General features: G+C 34.4%; 1 protein-coding gene across 2 annotated transcripts in view; it reads right to left on the reverse strand.

The window, feature by feature from the left end:
* The window catches only part of CENPE (centromere protein E), an 84,931-nt gene extending 64,398 nt beyond the window's left edge, over window positions 1-20,533 (reverse strand). For both annotated transcript variants that reach the window (XM_063108308.1, XM_063108307.1), the window contains exons 1-16: window positions 20,478-20,533; window positions 18,924-19,015; window positions 16,727-16,816; window positions 16,488-16,606; window positions 15,675-15,794; window positions 15,132-15,213; window positions 14,892-14,959; window positions 14,737-14,802; window positions 11,556-11,607; window positions 9,218-9,305; window positions 8,747-8,876; window positions 7,035-7,154; window positions 6,013-6,171; window positions 3,491-3,638; window positions 2,710-2,798; window positions 1,359-1,526 (exon numbers count right to left, since the gene is read on the reverse strand). In XM_063108308.1, coding sequence (XP_062964378.1) covers window positions 1,359-1,526; window positions 2,710-2,798; window positions 3,491-3,638; window positions 6,013-6,171; window positions 7,035-7,154; window positions 8,747-8,876; window positions 9,218-9,305; window positions 11,556-11,607; window positions 14,737-14,802; window positions 14,892-14,959; window positions 15,132-15,213; window positions 15,675-15,794; window positions 16,488-16,606; window positions 16,727-16,816; window positions 18,924-19,015; window positions 20,478-20,533 — 1,647 coding nt within the window. The remainder of the gene's footprint in view (window positions 1-1,358; window positions 1,527-2,709; window positions 2,799-3,490; window positions 3,639-6,012; window positions 6,172-7,034; window positions 7,155-8,746; window positions 8,877-9,217; window positions 9,306-11,555; window positions 11,608-14,736; window positions 14,803-14,891; window positions 14,960-15,131; window positions 15,214-15,674; window positions 15,795-16,487; window positions 16,607-16,726; window positions 16,817-18,923; window positions 19,016-20,477) is intronic.
* Between the last annotated feature and the right edge of the window lie 717 nt (window positions 20,534-21,250).

Genomic DNA, 21,250 nt, shown 5'->3' on the forward strand with positions numbered 1-21,250 from the left:
TAATATAAAAAAATGCAATGACATCAAAAATTCAAAATGTGGGAGGGGAATGGAGTTCAAAAAATTTTTTTTAGCAATCAAAGTTAAGTTGTTCGTTTAAAATAGCCTGTTATAACTAAGATTTTTTTTGTAAACCTCAGTGTAATTATAAAGCAAAAACCTATAATAGATAATGAAAAGGAATCTTAACTGTATACAAAAATCAACTCAAAGTGGATTAAAGACTTAAATGTAAGACCACAAACTATGAAACTACTAGAAAAAAACAGGGGAAATGCTTCAGGACACTGGTCTGGGCAAAGACTTTGTGGAGAAGACCTCAAAAGCACAGGCGACAAAAGCAAAAATAGACATATGAGATTATGTTAAACTAAAAGGCTTCTGCACAGCAAAGGAAATAAATAAGAGAATGAAGAGACAACCTACAGAATGGGAGAAAATATTTGCAAACTATACATCTGACAAAGGGTTAATATCCAAAATACGTAAGGAATTCAAACAACTCAATAGCAAGAAAACAAATAACCTGATTAAAAAATGGGCTAAAGACCCAACTAGATATCTCCCAAAAGAAGACCTACCACATGATCCAGCAATCCCACTACTGGGTATATATCCAAAGCAAATAAAATCAGTTATGCTGAAGAGATATCTACACTCCCATGTTTATTGCAGCACCATTGCAGCCAAGATATGGCAACAACCTAAGTGTCCATCAATGGATAAAGGCATAGAGAAAATGTGGTACATATGCACCATAAAATACTATTTGCCTTAAAAAAAGAACAAAATCTTTCCATTTATGAAAACATAATGTCCTCCAGGTTCATCCATGTTAAGTGAAATAAGCCAGGCACAGGCAGATAAATACTCACAATCTTATCCATATGTAGAATCTAAAAGAACTGACATCATGGAAGCAGAGTATAATTATGGTTATCAGAGGGTGGGGTGTTCAGGGGGGAGAGGTGATAGGGAGATCTTTATCAGAGGATACATAATTACAGTTACGAAGAATAAGTTTTAAGAAATCTATTTCAGAGCAAGGTGACTATAATTAATGATGACATATTGTATTCTTGAAATGTAAATAAGACTGAATCTATGTGCTATTACCACAAAAATGAAAACTATGTAAGGTAATGCATTTTGTTAACTAGCTAGATTTAAATATTCCACAATGTATATATACTTCAAACCATCATGTGGTACACAATAAAAACATATAATATTATCTGTCAACCTAAAAATTAAAATAAAGTATAATGAATACATAGACATATGTTTACATTATTAAAAAAAGAGAATACCTTTTTTAAAAGTGTGGTTTTAGTTTAGTTTATTTCTATCTCTCTTACCTCTTGATCATTTTTAGCTTTTCTTTCTAGAGTCTCAAATTCATCTAATTCATTCTTTTCTTTTAATTTCAATGCCATTTCTTCATTTTCTCTTTTCAGTTGTTCATAGTCTAATATCAGATTATCATAGTTAGCACGAAGTGAGTTCAACTCACTTTCTATGTTTTCCTATTATTAAAAAAAAACACAGATTTTCCAGTCAGTGGGAATTCATATATTCTTTGCTTTCTTAATGAAAATTGGATTGGTTGAATAATTAATTTAACTTTGAATCATTTGATGGTTTAGGCCATTCTCTTCCTCAATATCTAATGGCCTATACTTTGGTAAACTAGCTAACTTAAAAGGAGTAGAAGAAAAAAAATTCATGTAAATAAATTATAAATCTGCCTATGTCTGAAAGGGAAAGTTCAACTGGGGAGGTAGTGTGAATATTGTAAAGCCCATACGGCCACAAATCCTTAAGTTCCTCAGTACTAAAGCTGATAATTTAATTCTCTATATGTCTGACTCTTATTTTATTTCTCAGGTGGCTCTAAATTCAGGAAGAGAAACAGAGACATTATTTATTGACCTCTAAAATTCTAATGGGGGCTATGTTTTACCATACTCAAAGAGGCCCATTTCTACTTTCTATACTATTATGAGAAAGAGATAAAGTATGAGTTGAAAAAAAAAATTACATCAGGGATTTAAAAAAAATAATAAATTTCTAGAGTATGTCTTAGGGACACAAAGGCACTTTGCCTATGATATTTTATAGGCATTAACTAATGATAGTAAGAAGCACTGCAACTGTATTCCAAAATTAAAATTAAATTTTAATAAATAAATTTATACAACTACACTATATATTGGAACATAAGCAATCTAGAAGGTAAACATGGAATCTAAATTTACTGAAGTATTCACCACAGTATTCCTTATTTCTTAAAGTTTTAATAAGACTATATGTAATACATTTACTTTTATTATTCAATATTATCTAGCAAAATTACCCCTATATCATTCTTCTACTATATGCCTGAGAAAGTTGACACTTTTAAAAATCAGTCTTTCTACCCTCATGGGACATCCCAAGTCAAACAGACACTTTAGTATCTGCCAGTGGTAAAGAGCTATAAGAAAAGATTTGCCTATTAGCACATCTGCTTGATAAAACTTTTAGCCTTCCTCTAGATGCCTCACAGTGACCAATTAGAACTATGAAGAGTGAGGGAAGCCTCCACTGGAGCCAAAACTGTTAGAGAAATTATCAGAGCTAGTAATTTGCTACAACGGCAACAAAATCCAATAAAAAATGAATTTAAAAAAGAGTAAAAAGATCATATTATGTAAAATACATTGTTACCTGACTTAGCAGCTTGGTTGCTGGATTCCACTCTATCTCAGTTAATGCATCAAGAGTATGACTGAAAATATCAGACTCTGAACAGAGAGCTATAATTAGGGGAAAAAGAAATTTATCCATAAACATGTTTATAAAATTTCCCAGAAGTCAAATTAAAGATTAGTAAAACCCAATTCTGATCAGAGGTAATAATAAGCTAAAGTTAGCTAATATGTACTTAGAGTATGAATGCCAAGAATACATTGACAACAGATGTGGTCATTTATATTACTCTGTGAATTAAGATCACTGATTGGAACTAGTGATAAAACATAGGATCCTTAATACAATATAGGCAAAAAGGACAAATTTTGAATTTAAGATTTTATAATGCTAAGTACGTTTTAAAACGCTCCTAAAATAGATTATAATCTTGGAGACATAATTTTGAAATAGATTCCTATGTAAATACCCTCTTTTAAGATTAGTAAAGTTTAAGGCAGATGTTATATGAATACTAATGTTATTGGATAATGATTAGCACAAAAATAAACAAAAACACCTGTTCTCATGTATTTCAACTACAGTGCATCATTCTTAAGAGATTTGGACTTAATAGAGAACTTCATGAACGTTTACATTCTTAAAATGGCTTCTTATCATAACATCCATTGTAATCATATCTAAAATACACACATTTTATTTAAGCATGTTTATCACATTAACTGAGTTTTAGATATAGTCTCTCTTTATAGGGATGCTTTTATAATTAAAAGTTAGTTCCACTTGAAAAAGTACTCACATTCATCAATTTCTCCTAATAAAGTTACAGCACCCTTGTGTGTTTTTGTTGTTATATTCTTTGGCATATTAAATTCATTTGCATAGTTTGAGTCCTTCATTTTGTTAATTTTGCCAAGGCACCAAGTAACTCTTCGTTTTTTTTTAATCTAAAAAAGAAGAAATCAGAATTACCTTACACAGACCTGGGCTCAAACATAATAAAAAGGGAACTAGTTTCTGTTTTTAAAAACCATCGACTTGGTAGAATTCTCACTAAGCCTAGTTTAATATCTTACTAGTCTAAGGACATCCTGAGATAAGAAAACATGCTCAAACTTTTCAAATCAGTGCTTAACTCCATAACAAATTTGATAAAGCTACTGTTTAAATTTCATTTTTTTTATTTGAAGTGTTACTTACAAGCTTCTCTGGGACTTATCTGAAAGGAATTTGTTAATTTACAACCCTTCAAGTAATGTTATTACACAGAAGCAATGCCTGCTGCTGACATCACCATAGCTACCCACAGATATATCTTTGGATACCCCACACTCTAACAAGGAAGAAACAAACAGGAGGTAATATCACAAGTAGCCCACTTGAATTTTCTTCAGCAAAAACATCTTTCACATGGTCCTTCACAGTAACAACTCTCTTCCAGTTTGCTTGGTAAAGCAAATGTCTCTACTAGCGCTCCTGGTCTCATTCCTTCTTTTCTTCCTTGGGACTTTGCTCCTTCAGTTACCTGTCCATCTGTCATCTCCACTGGATCCCTCCTCTCAGCTTTAAAAATGCTCAAGCCTGTTTGTGGTTTTTTTAAAAAAAATCAAATTCCTGACTCCTTACTTCCCTCTAGCTACCTTATTCGTTTTGTTCCTATTTTGTCCTCTTCCTCATCATCTATCTACTCTTTCCATTCAGGGACCCCTGTGTTTCCTCGTTCTTATCCTACCCAGCTACTTATCCTTACCACTCACTCTGTTTTGCCAGTTTTTCTTCTTCTGCCTCTTAAGTGTTCATGTTGCTTCAGGTTTCACAGCCACCATCCTTCTCCTGTCCCTTTACCAGGAATGAATATTGTCTCATCTTATTTGATCCTCTTAACACTATGAGTTAGAGTCTATTACTATATTCTTTCTATAGATGAGCTGGGTATCAAACACATTTGTAGAAGTTGTGTAAGGTCATATGAGCCCACGTCTATAACTTCAGAGCCTAGCCATGCAACCATTTTACCATATTGCCTCTCAAGATTATCTATTGTACCCAGAATATACTGCATGCTCTCATGCCTCTCTGCATGCTGCCCTTTTGCTTGAAATGGCCAGCCCTTTCTATAGTATGCTCTGCAAAAGCCCAGTCGTATGTAAATCCTTTTATTCTAATAACCTTCAGCTCAACTCCATGGGCTCCCAAAGCCACACCCGGACCTTGTCATTATCTGAAACTCATAAACCTAGACCTCCTACTACTACCATAGTTGCTATCCTTCAAAGTCATTTATTTAGTTAATCCCATTATAGCTAGTATTTAGCTTAACAGGGACCTCTATTGCCTTGTTGCACTACTTTCCTCCTTTTAGCTCCCAGCTCTTAAAAAGAAAACATTTTAAGTCCAAGGAATGTATCATGTTTTTTCACAGCTTCAAGCTTTTACACATGTAGGTCTTTTCCTGAAACACTCCTCCCTATGCCATCCATTGGGCTATCTCCTACTCATCATTCAGTCGACCAGTAGTTTTGAGTGTCTTCTATATACCTAGCATGGTAACTTGTACATAATAACTATTCATAATAATATTAATAGCATACATTTATCGAGAATTTGCTAGTGAAAAGTGTTGTCCAAAGTTAAGAGTTAGGAATTGATAGAACCAGGATTCAAATCCAAGCAGTTGAGCTTCAGAGGCCATCCTCTTAACCACGACACCATCATACCCCCCAAATTTCTGTTGAATAAATAAACCCCCACCCTAGTAAAAACAAAAAGCACACAAACTGGAAGCCAGATCACTAAATTGATTTATATTCTAGATCAATTTTCCTGAAATTAATATTATTAAGTAGACAATATTCCCACTTACCCTAGAGACCTGTGGTTCCCAATCACACAATCAGTCTCATTAGAACTTATTAAGAACATATTGCAAATAGATAATTAATTATATTACAGACTTCTTGAATTAGAATCTCTACATGTATGAATCCGGGATTGGTATTTTTTTTAAGTGTGTACCAACTGTAACAGTTAAAGGTATTTTTAATGGACCTCTTAGGTGTAGATAGGTAGGTAAACACACAAAACATTCTGAGTTTCTTGAATATACTGCATCAAAGGATAAGAAGTACATAACTGTATAGTAAACATATAGAAATACCACTTCTATTCTCTATATGCCAAGTTTAACCCATCATCTTTTATTTAATTTATTTATTTTGTTGATTATTCATATTCACAGGGTATAAAGCTACCGTCAGCACCCGTGCCCAAGATGTGATAATCAGATCAATACTATCTAAGCTGTCATCTTTTAAATTTTACCTTTAATTCCTGTTGTGATGTGAGGGAAGAAGAGGTTACCAGCATCCGTGTTAAGTTTTCAATTTTTTCATTCTGTACTTTTTGAAGCAAATCTTTTTCTTCCAAAAGTTGGGCCAATTGGTCTTTTTCCATTGCCTGGGCCCGAGTCTCTAAAGAAACCTATAGAATGTAATATTTGGTAATATTAATAATAAATGTAGCTACATTTTAAAACCTTGAAAGTAGCCTAAAAGAACAGAATATTAAGTTTGCATGTGAACTATGAGAATTTCAATTTTATTGAAATAATAAATACCCTACCTATAGAACATCAAAATGCAGTAACCATAATCAAACTTATAATGAAGTAAAATATACATTTCTTCTCATGTCACTATTCTATATCTCATATATAAGATAATAGTGCTGGTAAAACAATTCCATCAACTGCCTAAGAATATATGAGTAATAGGCAGAGAAGTCATAAAAGCAGAGACTTGAATACTGACAGTAAAGTCAGAGATGTTCTCAAAAGACTACCATTTGATATTTTAGTTCATTTTTTAAAAGACAACTAACATGTAAGATTTTTTACAAAATATGAGAACATGATGGTCAAAACAAACAAACTAGAATAACAAGTGATTACGTTATAAGATTGTTATCATAGGATTAGGAGAGTAATTCAGGGTAACACGAAAATATAGAAGGTAATTTTAAGTAACTATACATAGTCTCTCTTTTTAACCTAATTCCATATGTATTTGTGAAAATATTTTTAAAGTACTTCTATTTGGCCCATTTGAATATCTCAAATTTTGCCCTTTGTAAATGAAAAACAAAATCTAAAATAATTTCAAAAGCCAAATCTTATGTTATAGTAAATTAAACTAAAATTTTTATGAGTAGACTTTTTAAACACTGTTTTAAACTTAAATTATAGCAACTCATATATTCATGAATTAAGAATCTCTAAGCATTTGCGCAGATCTCCATTCTAAATTGGTCCCTAATCATTACTGAAATAAATAGTTCATACATACCTCCTCTAATTGTTTTTTAAGATCCATTATTTCTTTTCTGTATCTTTTCAGGAGAGCTTCATCGCTTGATACCTCATTAACATAAGGAGTATTCTTCATATATTTAGCAGTGCTGGCAAACTGGGAAAAAACACACAGTAGTGTTAAAACACTAAAAAAGTTCTAATTTAAAATATTTAGGTTTCTTGTAATCAAGTTTCTTAAAAAGAAACTTAATACTCTTCCCAGTTGGCTTAACACTTTTGGACACAGGGAGCATTCTATTTCTTATAACAATACTCTGTAACTTACCCTGGCTGTCAGGAGAGTCAAAAAGAAAAATATCCTGGGCCGGCCCCATGGCGCACTCGGGAGAGTGCAGCGCTTAGGAGCGCAGTGGTGCTCCCACTGTGGGTTCGGATCCTATATAGGAATGGCCGGTGCGCTCACTGGCTGAGCATGGTGCGGGCGACACCAAGCCAAGGGTTGCGATCCCCTTACCGGTCACAAAAAAAAAAAAAAACCAAAAAAAAAAAAAAAAAAAGAAAAATATCCTGCAGACAGATGCTAATAGAGAACCTTACAAACACCAGCTTACTGGAATCCATTTACCTCTCAAGGTTCAGTGTGAATGCCTCCTCTACTCCGAAGTCTTGCTTCAAGCAAAAAGTATCTCTCCTTCCTTTGAACTCTCTCTTATTAACCACTTAACTATTAATCCAAGGAAATCATGTTGGAAGACAGGTCTTATCTGCCTTCTCACAGAATTCATAAATTCTCTGAAGCCCAGGACTGTATTTCCTATCTTTATACCTGACAGTATGTCCATCCAGTGCTCAACAGCTATTTAAAGTAATGTTTCTCAGGATATAAGTACCGTAAGTAACTTTAAGTGGGTACATGAAGGTGACCATTAAATAACATTGAATCCTTCATTGAGAAAGCTAGTCTATTGACATTTCTTATTTTTTCTTTCTTTTCCTTTTTTTTAAAAACAGAAAATGAAGGCCTTAGGTTCAGAGCAAAGAAAGACAAGTTAGACAGCAGAAATTTAAGAATTATTTTGTTATACACACACACAATTTTTTTTCATTACCTTCTATTTGTGGCAAGTAATACTAGTTTTTCATTGATAAGAGTGATATAAAGTTTCCTTTTATAATACATTAAGTAAAAAAGTTAGTTATTTAAAGAAAAATATCTAGTCAATTTCAATAAAATAGTGTTAGATTTAGCAAAAATTGTGGAGGTGGGATATAAGTGATTAAAGTCTAGGAAAATTAAGGAATACTATTTGGTACACAACGCATCAATTTTATTATAATAGGTGTGTTAATCAATTTAAAAAACTAGTTCATTTTTTAAAAGACAACTAACATGTAAGATTTTTTATAAAATATGAGAACATGATGGTCAAAACAAACAAACTAGGATAACAAGTGATTATGTTATAAGATTGTTATCATAGGATTAGGAGAGTAATTCAGGGTAACACGAAAATATAGAAGGTAATTTTAAGTAATTATACATAGTCTCTCTTTTTAACCTAATTCCATATGTATTAAAGTCTGGGAAAATTAAATTAAGGAATACTATTTGGTATACAACACATGAATTTTATTATAATAGGTGTGTTAATCAATTTAAAAAACTACGCCTAATTTTAGTACGTAATTTTTTCTTTTTAAAGTTGATCTTCTGCCATATTAAGCTGAGGTCAAAATCAAACTCACCTGAAGAGTAGTAAGGGTTTCATCAAAAGACACTGGAGTAATTGTGCAGATGATACGTGTTTTTGCATTTCCTCCCAAGGAATTCTGGAGAATTCGTGTTAATTTGCTATCTCGATAATTTATGAAACCACTTAGCAAGAAATAAGTTTAGAAGGAAAAAGATTAAGAATTTTTAAATAACAAAGTAATTGGTTTTTACTGCAGAACATTTAAATCAGTCATAGTTTTAAAATTAATTTACAGGTTATATGAAGCAGATTAAAACTACAAACTAAAAAATACCTAAAATAGAAAGCAAATTCAGTAGGTTATAGTCATATGTATAAGAAACCATACGTGCTCACAGAATCACAGAAGCTTTTGAATATATGAAAGAAATCAGTACACTTACTTGACTGTCACTGAAATCTTACAATTTCAACCTAATGAAAAATGTAAACATCAAAGTAAGTGTACAATGGGAAAACTTACCCAGCTTGTCCATCACTAAGTTTCTTGATCACTTGTCCCAAAATAAATAAGCTTCGATTTATATTACAGCCTTCCTTGAGCCTCAGACCTGAATTTATTAAACAAATATGAAAACTAAAGTTGACCCCTCTTCTACATGATGAACTTAGGAAAGAAATTAGAAATTAAAGGGTCAGATGGTAAATTCTATGCTTTTGATTGGATCTGAGCCCACTTTTAATATCATTGGTAGGAGCGCTCTCCCTATTCCTCCCCCCTATTAAGTGAATCAGAAAGGTTATCACCTGAGAGAAACAGCAGAAAGAAAAAGATAACTAAGAATGAGGGAGGAAAAGCCCGTTTCCCTAAAGCTTCTCTAACCCTCAGTTCACATCTATTTTTTCAACCTCTAAATACAGGTATATGCAACCATGGACTTAAATCCAAATTAGCCCCTCATTTCTTACCTTTTTAATTGTTAATATGCTCACAGGGTTCAAAAAAAGAAAAAAAAGTACACTCCAAAAAAGCTACCTTCCACTTTTATCTCCCTTCAACTAGCTTCGGTCCCTCTGCTAGGAAGCCACTATCATTAGTTTGTTTATTCTTCCAGAGATTTTTAAAAATACAAGTACATGTATGAGGGGGTCTTCAAAAGGTTCATGGAAAGATTCATTTAATTCCATTTTTCCACGAACTTTTTGAAGTACTCTCATATGTTTTTCTCCTTTTTTCATACAAATAGTAACAGATAATATACACTATTTTGTACTTTGCTGTTTTGCACTTGGCAGTTTATCTTCGAAAATTTTTCATATCGGTAAATATTGATCTTTTCCATTCTTTTTTTTATAGCACAGTATTCCACTGTATGGATGTATCTGAATTTGTTAACCCAGTCTCTGCTGAGGGACATGTAGGTTTTCAATCTACTGCTTATACAAAAAATACTGGAACAAATAATTTTGAACAGATGTTATTTCACAGGTGTATTAGTTAGCTATTGCAGTAATGTGGCTTTTTAATAAACCAGCTAAAACAACAAGCATTTATTTCTTGCTCACAGGTTTGAGGATAAACTGGTTTGGTGGATGTAGACCAGGCTCAGCTAAGTGGTTCTGTGTCAGGCTGTGGGATGAGCTCAGGTCTCCCGCACAACAGCTCTTGTACCAACAGCTCTTCTCATGGCATGGCAAAAGTGCAAGCATGATTAAACCATTTAATAGTTATGAACTATTCATTTATACCCTTTGCCCAGTTTTCTATTGGTTATTAGCCTTTTGTTTAAGGTTTCTGGATTTTGTGTCACTGTTAGAAAAGGTCTTTCCCACTGCATGTTGACTTCCAATAATTTTTATGGTTCTTTTTTTACAGTGAATACTTTGAGCCATTTATAATGCATTCCTTGTTGTATGATATCATGGATGGATCTAATAATTTTTTTTCAAATGGCTATCAACTTATGAATTATCTATGTTTTCCTAACAAATTTGAGAGACCATCTTTATTGTATTCTAAGTACGTATTTGACACTCTTGCTGGACTTTCTATTCTGTTCCATTGGGCTGCCAATTCATGCATCAGTATCACACTGTTTTAATTTCTATGGCATTAAAATATGTTTTATTATCTTATAGGGCTAAATTCCCCCTCACTGCTCTTTTTCAGAATTTCTCTGGCTAATCTTGTCTATTTCTATTTTTCCATACAGATTTTAAAATCACCTTGTCTAGTTTAAACAATCCAAAAATGTACTCTTAACATTTTTGTTAGGATTGTGTTAAATCTAGAAATTTAACATAGACAGGCTTAACATCTTTGTGATTTTAAATCTTCCCATCTAAGTATGCTTTTCCAGTTTTTCAAGTCTGTATTTGTTTGTATCCTTCAGGTCTAAAGTTTTCTTTACATCAGTCTTGTGCAATCTTTGTTGAGTTTCTTCCTGGGTATCTCATCGTTTAAGTTATTATTGTACATGGAGTCTTTTTGTCCACTAAATATTCTAACTGGTTTTTGTTTATACTATGTGAGTTATTAATATCTGTATATTAATTTTGTATCTCACTACATTTCTTAATTTCCTTACTAATTATGAAAGCTTAGATGGCTTTCATGGTACCCTCATGGGTTTTCCAGCCATACAATCCTATTGATTGTAAAATTTTAGCTTTTTAATTGATGCTATAGTAGCCCAAAGTAAATAATTAGCCAGGAATGGATGCTGATTTTTATGTTAAAGACTTTCATCAAAAAGTTATTATTATTATTAATCAGTTTCTAAAAATGCCTGGTAACACTTTTGATCCTATAACAGAACAGGAAGACATTAAGGCTAATGTGTTTCATGAGTTTTCATTACCTTCAGCTCCTGTTTGAGCAGCTCTTTCGCTGCCTGCAAGATCAACCAAATTCTGTAAGACAGATGAAGACCAACCTTTAGGAAAGGTAATTTGAAATAATAAACTTCAAGCTACTGAAATGTTTTTAATACATGGCACAACTGTATCCTTGTTTCCATTACACTGTTCAGGCATTTCCCTTTTGCTCTGAGTCAAACTGTTCTCTATAACTTGTTTCTTCTTTCTTTATAATATAGCCTCGATAATGCTGCCAGAATAGGTTCTGTTTCCTACACAAAGTCCGAAGCTTTACCATGGTGAATGTGATTCTTTACAATCTGGCATCTGTGTTTCTTCAGCTTCAGATCTATCCATCACTTACTCTTTCCTCTAGCCGAACTACTCACTATTCCCAAAACACCTCATGAACTTCTACACCTCCAAGCAGCAGCTTTTTGCTGTTTCTTGCTTAGTTACTTCTAATGTTCCAGTCTGCGCTTACTCTTCATTCAAGAAACAAGGCAAATGTCACCTCTTCAATGTAGCTTTGTCAACTTTATCCTTCCTCTCCTACTCCTTGAACTGCTCCTTCAACTGTATACTCAAAGCTATTTATAGATTTGACTTATTTATAGATATGATTTATTTTTATAGGACTTAATCTATTGGGCTAGTCATTTGTGTCCCTGACTATGCTGTAGCATCTTTAAAAGCATGGACCTCTCTGATTTCCAGCACATCTGGTCACAAAGCAGTAATTAGCTTAATGTGCTCAAAAAAATATAAAAGGCAGTGTGGCACAGTCGGTGAAGTAAAGATGGAATAAGATAGGGTAAGAGAAGAAGGGAGGGACCAGATCATGCAGGACTTTGTAAGCAAGAGAAAGAATTCTGGATTTTCTAGATGCAATGGGAAGCCATTAGGCAGTTTTATGCAAGAGAGTAATACAACCTGCTTCAACTTTTTTCCAAAGGGTCAAAAAACCCTTTGTGGCTCCTGGGAGAGGAATGGATTGGAAAGGGGCAAAAGTGGCAGCAGACAGCCCAGTTAGGACGCTGGTACAGAAATCTGGGTGAGATATGATGGCAGTCTTGGAAAGGGAGGTAGCAGTGGAAACTACCTGTACGTAGTGAAGGGATGTCTTCTTTATTCTTTTAATCTCAAAGCTCAGCACTATGTTGAGACCATGATAAATCATGTAAATATCCTGAATGCATTAAAAGAAAGTCAGAGCTTTAAGTTCTCTCTCTGTAAAGGTTTTCAGGAATAGGCAGGTAATTAGGTATTTGTTTTACAGTTCTATCTCAGACACTTTTATCTAAAATACTCAAAGAAGTCTAATTTTTCTTGCATAATATCCACTACAGATGACTTAGATACATAATAAAAGGGCAAAATGGTGATGAAGGCAGCATGAGTGAAAGTATAAAAATGGGAACAAGCATTTGTATTCAGAGACACTAAGAAGTCTAATCTATAAGAGAGCGGCTCATGTGGAATAGAAGGAAATCAAGTTAGATTGGCCAAGAGTGGCCAGGACTTATCTAAGGCAGTGACATAACAAAAGCAGTGCTTATAATATTAGAAATCTGTATGACAGATGGAAGAAAGGAAGACAGAGTCATGGAGGCCAGGTTCCAGGAGACTGCTGTAATAATTCAAGACAGATGAGACCCTAAATGAGTAAAACACCCAGAGGAATGTATAAAGGTAGAATCAGTAAGAAATGGGACAACTGGACAATAGGGAAGGCAGAAAAAGATGAGTCAAAATTGACTTATGTTTCCATCCTTGGTGACCAGTATAATGCTGGGAAAAAGTAGTATTCACTAACAAATTAATTTGGTCTTAGGTATACTGAAGTCGGAAATAACAGTGGGACACATAATTAAAACAATCCTTAGAAAGATGTGAATTAGGACTTGGAGACTGTAGATAAAATAGGGAACTGAGAAGGAGCCGTGCTAAGAGAACATGGATATTATCATCCTACCAAGGCCAGGAGATGATCAGAAAAGGGCCACTTCTAAAGAACAAGAGGATGACTCTTTGGGGAAGACTTCTTCCCAAGAAGATTCTTACAGTAAGTGGGTAGACTGGAGACTTGAACCAGATGGTGTCTGAGGACCACAGATGACAGGGCATTAAGAAATATGAGAAAAATCACTAAATAGATTGCTGAATATGTCAAGAGTATTAAAGCTAAGTTAAAATTATAGTGAAATATCATAGGCCAGGGTTGGAAAACAAAATAGAGGTTAGGTTTGATTTTTTTTGTTGTTAAATTAAAGCGAGATTCAAGTCTGTTAAAATAAGTTATATGCTTTTACAGCAAAACAACTAAGGTGAAATTAGGATTAGATATTAAGTAATTAAGAATCTGATTTTAGAAATTCTGAAATGAATAAACATATTATAGATTGTTTTTTTCCCTGAAAAATCAAACAGGGTAATCTTAAATCATATCCCACATTAAGCTATAGAATTTAGGCTTTGGATATGAAGAATAAAGCAATAATGGTAAAGGATCAAGAAAAAGACAGCAATGATATTGTGTGGCAAGAAGGAAATGAGAGGTTTACTAATGTGGAAAAAAGGAATGTTTGCATAATGCTTATATTCACTTATTCAGCAAAGATTTATTGAACATACACTATGTACCATGTGTTCAGGCTACAATGATGAATGCAATATCACTCTTCTCTTTAAGGTATTTACAGTTAAAAACACTGTGTTTATAATACAAAACATATTTTATTATTCTTCTTAAGAAAAAAACTCAAATAATGTGATTTATTTTTTAACCATCCCACCTAGATTTTTGTTGATCACACAAGCCTAAATTACATTGGCTGAGATTAAAAAAAAAAACAACAAACCCAAATTCTAAGATTACTTAAACTCTCAAGTGTGTATAGAAAAAAAATGCTATTTCATTAATGGTTAGGAAAAGCCTCAAATCTGATAGTCCTTACATCTAAATTTTAGGAGATGGCAGCTATGACATAACAGGAAGAAAGATCCTCTGAATTCTTCCCATGACATCTCAGCTAGTAACCTGATGCTAATGACAAGACTAAACTGTCAATATATAGATTTTTCCCCCTATTTGGTTAACAGTTCTCATTAAATAGTTCTTATTCAGCAGCTGAATTACATTTTATTTTGGCCCATACATTATTATGGTTCATTAATACTCACCAAATGGGACACCTTGACAGATCCTTCACAATTAGAAGGTTCACCCTTTTCTCTGCTTTCCAAAATCTAGGCAGAAAAGGCAACTTGTAGAAAAATTAGTGTATTCTGACTTGGAAAGATCTAAGAGAGAGAGAGACAGAGAGAGAATTACCTACCATCCTAAAAATGGTATGGGAACGACTGCTTCTTTGATTCATTTTTGTTTTCCCATAATGTCTATTCTCTGTAAAAAGGAGTTATAGTTCAGTTGCATATATATTAAAATTCAAAAAAACTCATTAATTTCATTAATTTTTATTTAAGGTTAATAATTAGTCTGTTTTGAAGCCTAAAGACACTTGATTGAAAAGACAGTTTTAATAAGTATTTTAAAGAAATACAGCATAAAGTCTTACTTTCTCCCTTTGTGATCCATTTCAAAGCCATTTCTGATGTATAAACCACTTCTTCTGTGAGATCAGCAACATACACATTCCTCTGAAACAAATTTAATTGTGGAAATATTAGAGAAACAGAAGTCACTTAAAAGTTTGCTTTTCAAAAAAAAGGTTGAAACTATTACAGAATTCATTTATGGAAATTAAAAGTGGATTATGGAACCATTATTCTGTAGGAAAATAACAAGCAAATCTACGAATACTCATAATTTATTTCCTATATCAAAGCATCAAAGCATACCAAATTCTAACCTGATAGTTCCATCTTCCTATTTTAGACACTTAAACCAAAATATTAGAGCTGTATTTTAAAACTATACATATCACTTAAATGATGGATCTCTATAAACACTTAAAACAAAAAAAACAACAAAAAAAGAAAAAGAAAACCATAGAAACAGAAGACACTTTTAAAAATACAAAAGTTAAAGGTAAATATTCAAGAACAATAATTCCAGTAAGTAAGTCTAATTTTAAAGCCACCTTAACTCTGCTACTCACATTGACATCTTCTCGAATTATTAAAGGTTTCATTTTTTGAGTGCCACAGAGTAAATCTGTAAGGGTTTCATTGTATATCTCCATGTAAGACACACGTAGGAGAAATTCTCTATCAGGAAACTAAAAGGAAAAAAAAAATATGTAAAAACATGAGAAAGCATCCAATTATGAAAACCTAATATTAAATGCTTATATGTTAATATTAAAGAGGTAGAGAAGGAAATTATCTTTGCAAAATAAACAAAACCCATGGTTCTATGTCGACAATAATAAACTCAAAAATAAAAAAGCACTGTTTCAGAAATAATGAAAAGTATAAAATTAGAAGAGAGAGCACCAAGTCCAACTCTCTACGCTCAAAATAAAACCCTACCAACAGATGTCCTTATTTTTAATATGCTAATTAAAAACCAATTCTTAACCAACTAGGTTGCCTATTCTGACCTTCTGCTTCCTTTCTGTTTTTCCTACATCTACTTTTTACTGTTCCTTAATAATCACCAGTAGCTAAACAAAGGCAATGTGGAATTCACCATTCTAACAGGATTTTCCTGTTTCTTAATGCCTACTTTTTGTTGGTAGTATTACTATTGCAGGATTTGAGGGAAAAAATAAAAGAACTTTAAGCTCTATAAAGCAAGTTTGTGAGGATACAAGTGAATCTATGCTATGCTTTCTTATTTCCCCATGAATAATCAAGAGATAACCATAAATCTACTCCCTTTCATCATTATAAGAGAAAAACACTAAGATTTCTATCCAATTATTACTACTTTTACCTGTATGCACTAGAAATTCAGCTAAGTTATTTACCTTCTTAATTTTTTGGAAAATGTCATGAATTGCCCTGGGTATAACTCCCAAAGAATCTTCTGAACCCATCATAGTGTAAGTTTTTCCAGAAGCAGTCTGCCCATAGGCAAATATAGTGCCTGTAAAAACAAAACAATACATGCAAAGATTAAAAATGAATCTACAGTGGGTAAAACTGTCAACACTGTTGAACAGATACCAGGACTAAAATGTTTCTGCAGTACTGACTGAATACAAACCATTGTAGCCTTGTATGGCAGAATCAATGATTGGCGCTGCTATTTCTTCATACACATTTTTAGTAGTTTCATCACTATAAAAGACACGATCTAAAAAACAACAACAACCCAGAAGTTAAACCAAACAAATCAACTGTGTTTTCATTCTGAATAAATGAAGTAATTACCCAAAGAAATAAAACTGTCAGGATCTAGTACAATAAAATTTTTAAGATACAGTATTTACTTCAACTTTTTGGTCCTCTGAAAATACCCTTCCCTAAGGTAATATGTATTGGTTTCACACATAAAAAAATACACAAGTCAACTATCCTATATGATTTCAAAAGGTAGTAGAACACATGGGGGTTTGGAATTTGACTGGATGCAAATCCTGGTTTGGTCACTTACAAGCTGCGAGACCTTGAGCAAGGTGGTTCTTGTCTCTGTACCTAATCTGTAAATGGGTATATATTAACTTTCTCATAGAATTATTGTGAGCATATGGTTAATACTTAGGAAATGTCAACTATTACTATTCTTTGAGAAATGTAATGTTTACATATCCAGCTAGAAGGCCTAGCTCAAACTAAATCAAGGAATGCAGACATCTGAAAGAAAAGCATCAAACAAAGTTAAAGTGTTATAGGGAATGACCAATGCTTTCCTGCTAAATTCTGGGCTGAAGGTAGCACTCGCACTGATGAATTCAGCAATTGAGGATCTGATTCTCTGCTTTTGTTAGCACACTAACAAGTGACCATTCTTTCAGGGGTAGCCTCACATTAAAAAGCTCACAGGAAATGGATTTGAAAATCAGGAAGAAAATGTACCGACTTGCAATGAGAAATTCAGTGATCACACCACTTGCATCATGACCACACGTATGCCCTGTTGGCAGAACTATATGGAAAATCAAAGCATTATCTAAAAGCTGCTCAGGGGTTATTATTTCAGAGCAAGGGGAGTTGACTAGAGGGTTCAAATCTTAGTGCCATCCACCTCAGGTAGATGGATGAGTTCAAATCCTCTATAGGCATATACAAAAACCTGTAGTGCCTGAATCTGAATGCATGGGCATCACTTACTCTTGGTTTTATAATCTCTGGCATATATTGTTTCACCTTTTTAAAAATTATGTTAATACCATCAAACAGTCCTTTACCAGAAATCGTTTTATCTTCTATACATCTCTACTATAAAACTTTTTATGTTAGCTTTCTAGTTTAACACTAAGATGACAACCTACTCAGTTTTGTTCCTAAGGTTGTTGAGAGAAACTCACTGTTGCTCAGTGCTGCTTCAGCAGCAGTATGGTAGTGTGGCTAGAACATAGATCAGAGCCAGATTCTTCCGCTTGCTGGCTGTGTGACTCTGGGCCTCTCCGTTCAGTTCCTTATTAAAAAGAAGGCAATAGTACCTACCACATAGACTTGTTAGGAGGATTAAATGAGTTAATAACATAAATGAAATGCTTAGTACAGTATCTGGCACATAGTCAGCACTATGTACATGTTAAATCAATACAGTAATCAATCTAGTCACCTTTAAGGCCTCCAGGTCCTTTTGGCCTACCTAGCTCTCACTCATCCTTCAGGCCTCAGTATAAGCGATACCTCTGTAGATACCTAAACTATGTTAGATCCCCCACTATAAACTCCCACAAAACTTATGTCGTTACAAGTTTAATGCCTATCTTCCCACCATGAAGTAAGCTCCAAATAAGCAGGGCTGAGTCCCTGCTGTATTCTAGCAAAGAAAGAATATCTTCACCACCTATTCTTTAAAGAGTTTTATTGAAAATAATTGTGTAAAGAGTGTACTAAATTGAAAGATCTTAATGATGACTCGACATTAAGCAACATACAAGGGTACTTTGAAAGTTCATGGAAAGATTCAAATTATTTTTTAATTCTATCTTTCTACAGACTTTTTGAAATACTCTCACATTTTGGGTTTATGAAGTTTCAGGCCACAAATACACTAATGAATAGAGGAGAATATGTTAGTTTCAGTCACAAGGTACTATAGCTGTGTTTTAAATATCAATTTATTATCTTCCTTATCACATATGCTGGATAATTTTTTGTTTCCAGTGAAGCAGTTTACAGAAAGCTTAGTCTCATTTTCAGTGACAAATCTATTATTATTGATAAGCCTTTTATACTCTTAATGATAAAAAGATAACAAGCTAACTTTTATGCTATTATAAGCTTACCAAAATTGAAGGATTTACTCCCATCAACTTGATAAATAGCATTATTGTCAGTTTTCCATGAAATTTGGGTAGCTTCTCCAAGTGCTTCTTCTCTAAAAGAATAAAAACACTGCATTTTAGTACAGCTGGCTACAGAAGTCACATTATTGGAAAGATAATTTAAAGATTTCACTTTTTGAAGGATATTTTAAAAGATGGCAATAATGTATCACATGTAAGAGAGATGGAAAGTCCACCTTTGCGGGTTTAACTCTCTTAAACTGGGCTTCAGTGACCTCCTGCTCTCTCATGGGAGTTTCCTTATGAAGATCTTCACTCCCACCCTATCACCCAGTACTGATAGCTGAAGGGATAGATTCAAAATGCAACTCTGATTATGCTCCTTTTGCTTACAACCATTAAGATCCTTTTAGAAACTTATGAAATCCTTAGCATAGCACATGAGATTTGTCATTTCTTTCTTCAACCTCATCTTCCTCTAAATTCCTATATATATTCCCAGCTCCATACAAATGAACCAACCTGAAAGTCTCCCTCAAATGACAGATTTAACCTCTCTGCCTGGAATGCTCTGATCTTTCTATCCGTTAAGTAACTTATCTATTTATTCACTCATGAAAAGTGTCAGAACATTCCTGAAACCAGCCCGCCCCAACCAAACTGTCACCTCTGATGGGCTAGTGACTCATCTAGCAAACATTCTCTACCTACCCATCATAACACTTCTCATAATGTATTGTAATGGTTTCTTTATGTAGCTGTCTTCTAATGCATTAAACAATAGGCTTCTTAAAAGCAGAAAATTCTCTATCTTGATATTCTTATTTATTAAACACCACGTTCAATAAAAATTTCTCAAACACAGAAAGTGTTAGCATTTTGGGTCTAGGGACAAAGGCTAGCGAAATAGACTTTATTTATTCCCCTTCCTGCTTTCTCTCTATAGCATTTATTATTTACATATCACCACTTAACATCCTATATATTTTACTTTATTTTCCGTTTTAAACCACTAGAATGGAACACACACAGGGCAACGATGGCAGTGCCTCTTTAGCACAGTACACTGTACTAAAAAAAAAAATCCATATTGATAGGTATTTGTTGAATGAATGAGTGGATGAAATCTTGAGTGCCTACTGAATACAGTGCGACAAGAAAGACTAGTCCTTGCCCTCAAGGAGTTTAGAGACAGCCAGTTAAGTGTAAAAATGACTAACTGTGATGAGTGCGAGGAAGGCACTCTCCTATACGACTTGTCCAGGGCGTGGAGTGGGGTAGGGAGGCGCAGATGCGGGAAAGGCAGTGCCCCGCAGGGTTGAAAGTCTTTATCGTCAGCGAGCCGGAATTAGTAAACTGAAGTGAATCTCGCAGTTGGCAAGTATCTTCTAGATCTTCGATCCCTGAACCTTGGCACAAAGAGTGGCCGAGTTACTTACACAGCGGAGCCGGGAAGCAGCAGCAGCTTTGGGAAACGCCAAACGGCTCAGCCCTGCAGCTTAGGCTCCGGTCGGAGGCCGCAGTGGGGACCCGGCCACGCTCTGATCCACCTACCTGCTGTTGAGAGGCCGGACTCGCACGCAGACGGCCACGGCTCCTTCTTCCGCCATCCTGTCAGTTTGGGTCCCTAGAAAACCGCCGAGACCCTCCGCCGCCACCAGCGCTTCTGGGCGCACGGGCCGCCCCGCCTTTAATTTAAAATTTCCCAAACGTCGCATCTGATTGAGCTGCAGCTTTGTGACGTCATGGGCCATTCCACCTGCGGCACAGCGCGGGGGGTGCGAGACAGGCGGCGCGTCCACCGCTAGCAGGTTGGAGGGGGATTTCAAGGGTGTGGTGGAGTCGGGGATGCCGGCTCCTAGAGCGGTCCCGGGAGTGGGTGGAAGGCGGTTGTCCCGGTAACAGCAGAATATTGTTATCTACTAAAAGTCACTGAACGCCATGCTGCACCCCACCCTTAGAGTTTGCAATCTGTAGAAGAACCAAGGCAGAGAGATGTATTTTTTCATTAGAGATGTATTTAAAAGAATTACGATCTTTAAAAAAAAAAAACACTGACAGTTTTAAAAAGCCCTCATACGACAAGAATTGAAACTCACTGCCCAGTCCAGATAGAAGCCTATTTTGCTCCTTAGGAACTCTGAGTTTAGGTTTTTTGTTTTTATTTCTTTAACTCCCGCTCTCTGCCATTGGCTGAGTTCCTGAGAGGCTGAGTGAAGGGGAAAAATTACTGAAGACTGGAAAATTTCATTTAGTAATATGTTGATACTTTTAATGGCTGAAAGGGAAAGAGATTCTAAGTAATTCTGTCCCCAAAATAGTGCTTT

This window comes from Cynocephalus volans, chromosome 9 (assembly GCF_027409185.1).
Source record: "Cynocephalus volans isolate mCynVol1 chromosome 9, mCynVol1.pri, whole genome shotgun sequence".
NCBI classification, from domain to species: Eukaryota; Metazoa; Chordata; class Mammalia; order Dermoptera; family Cynocephalidae; genus Cynocephalus; species Cynocephalus volans.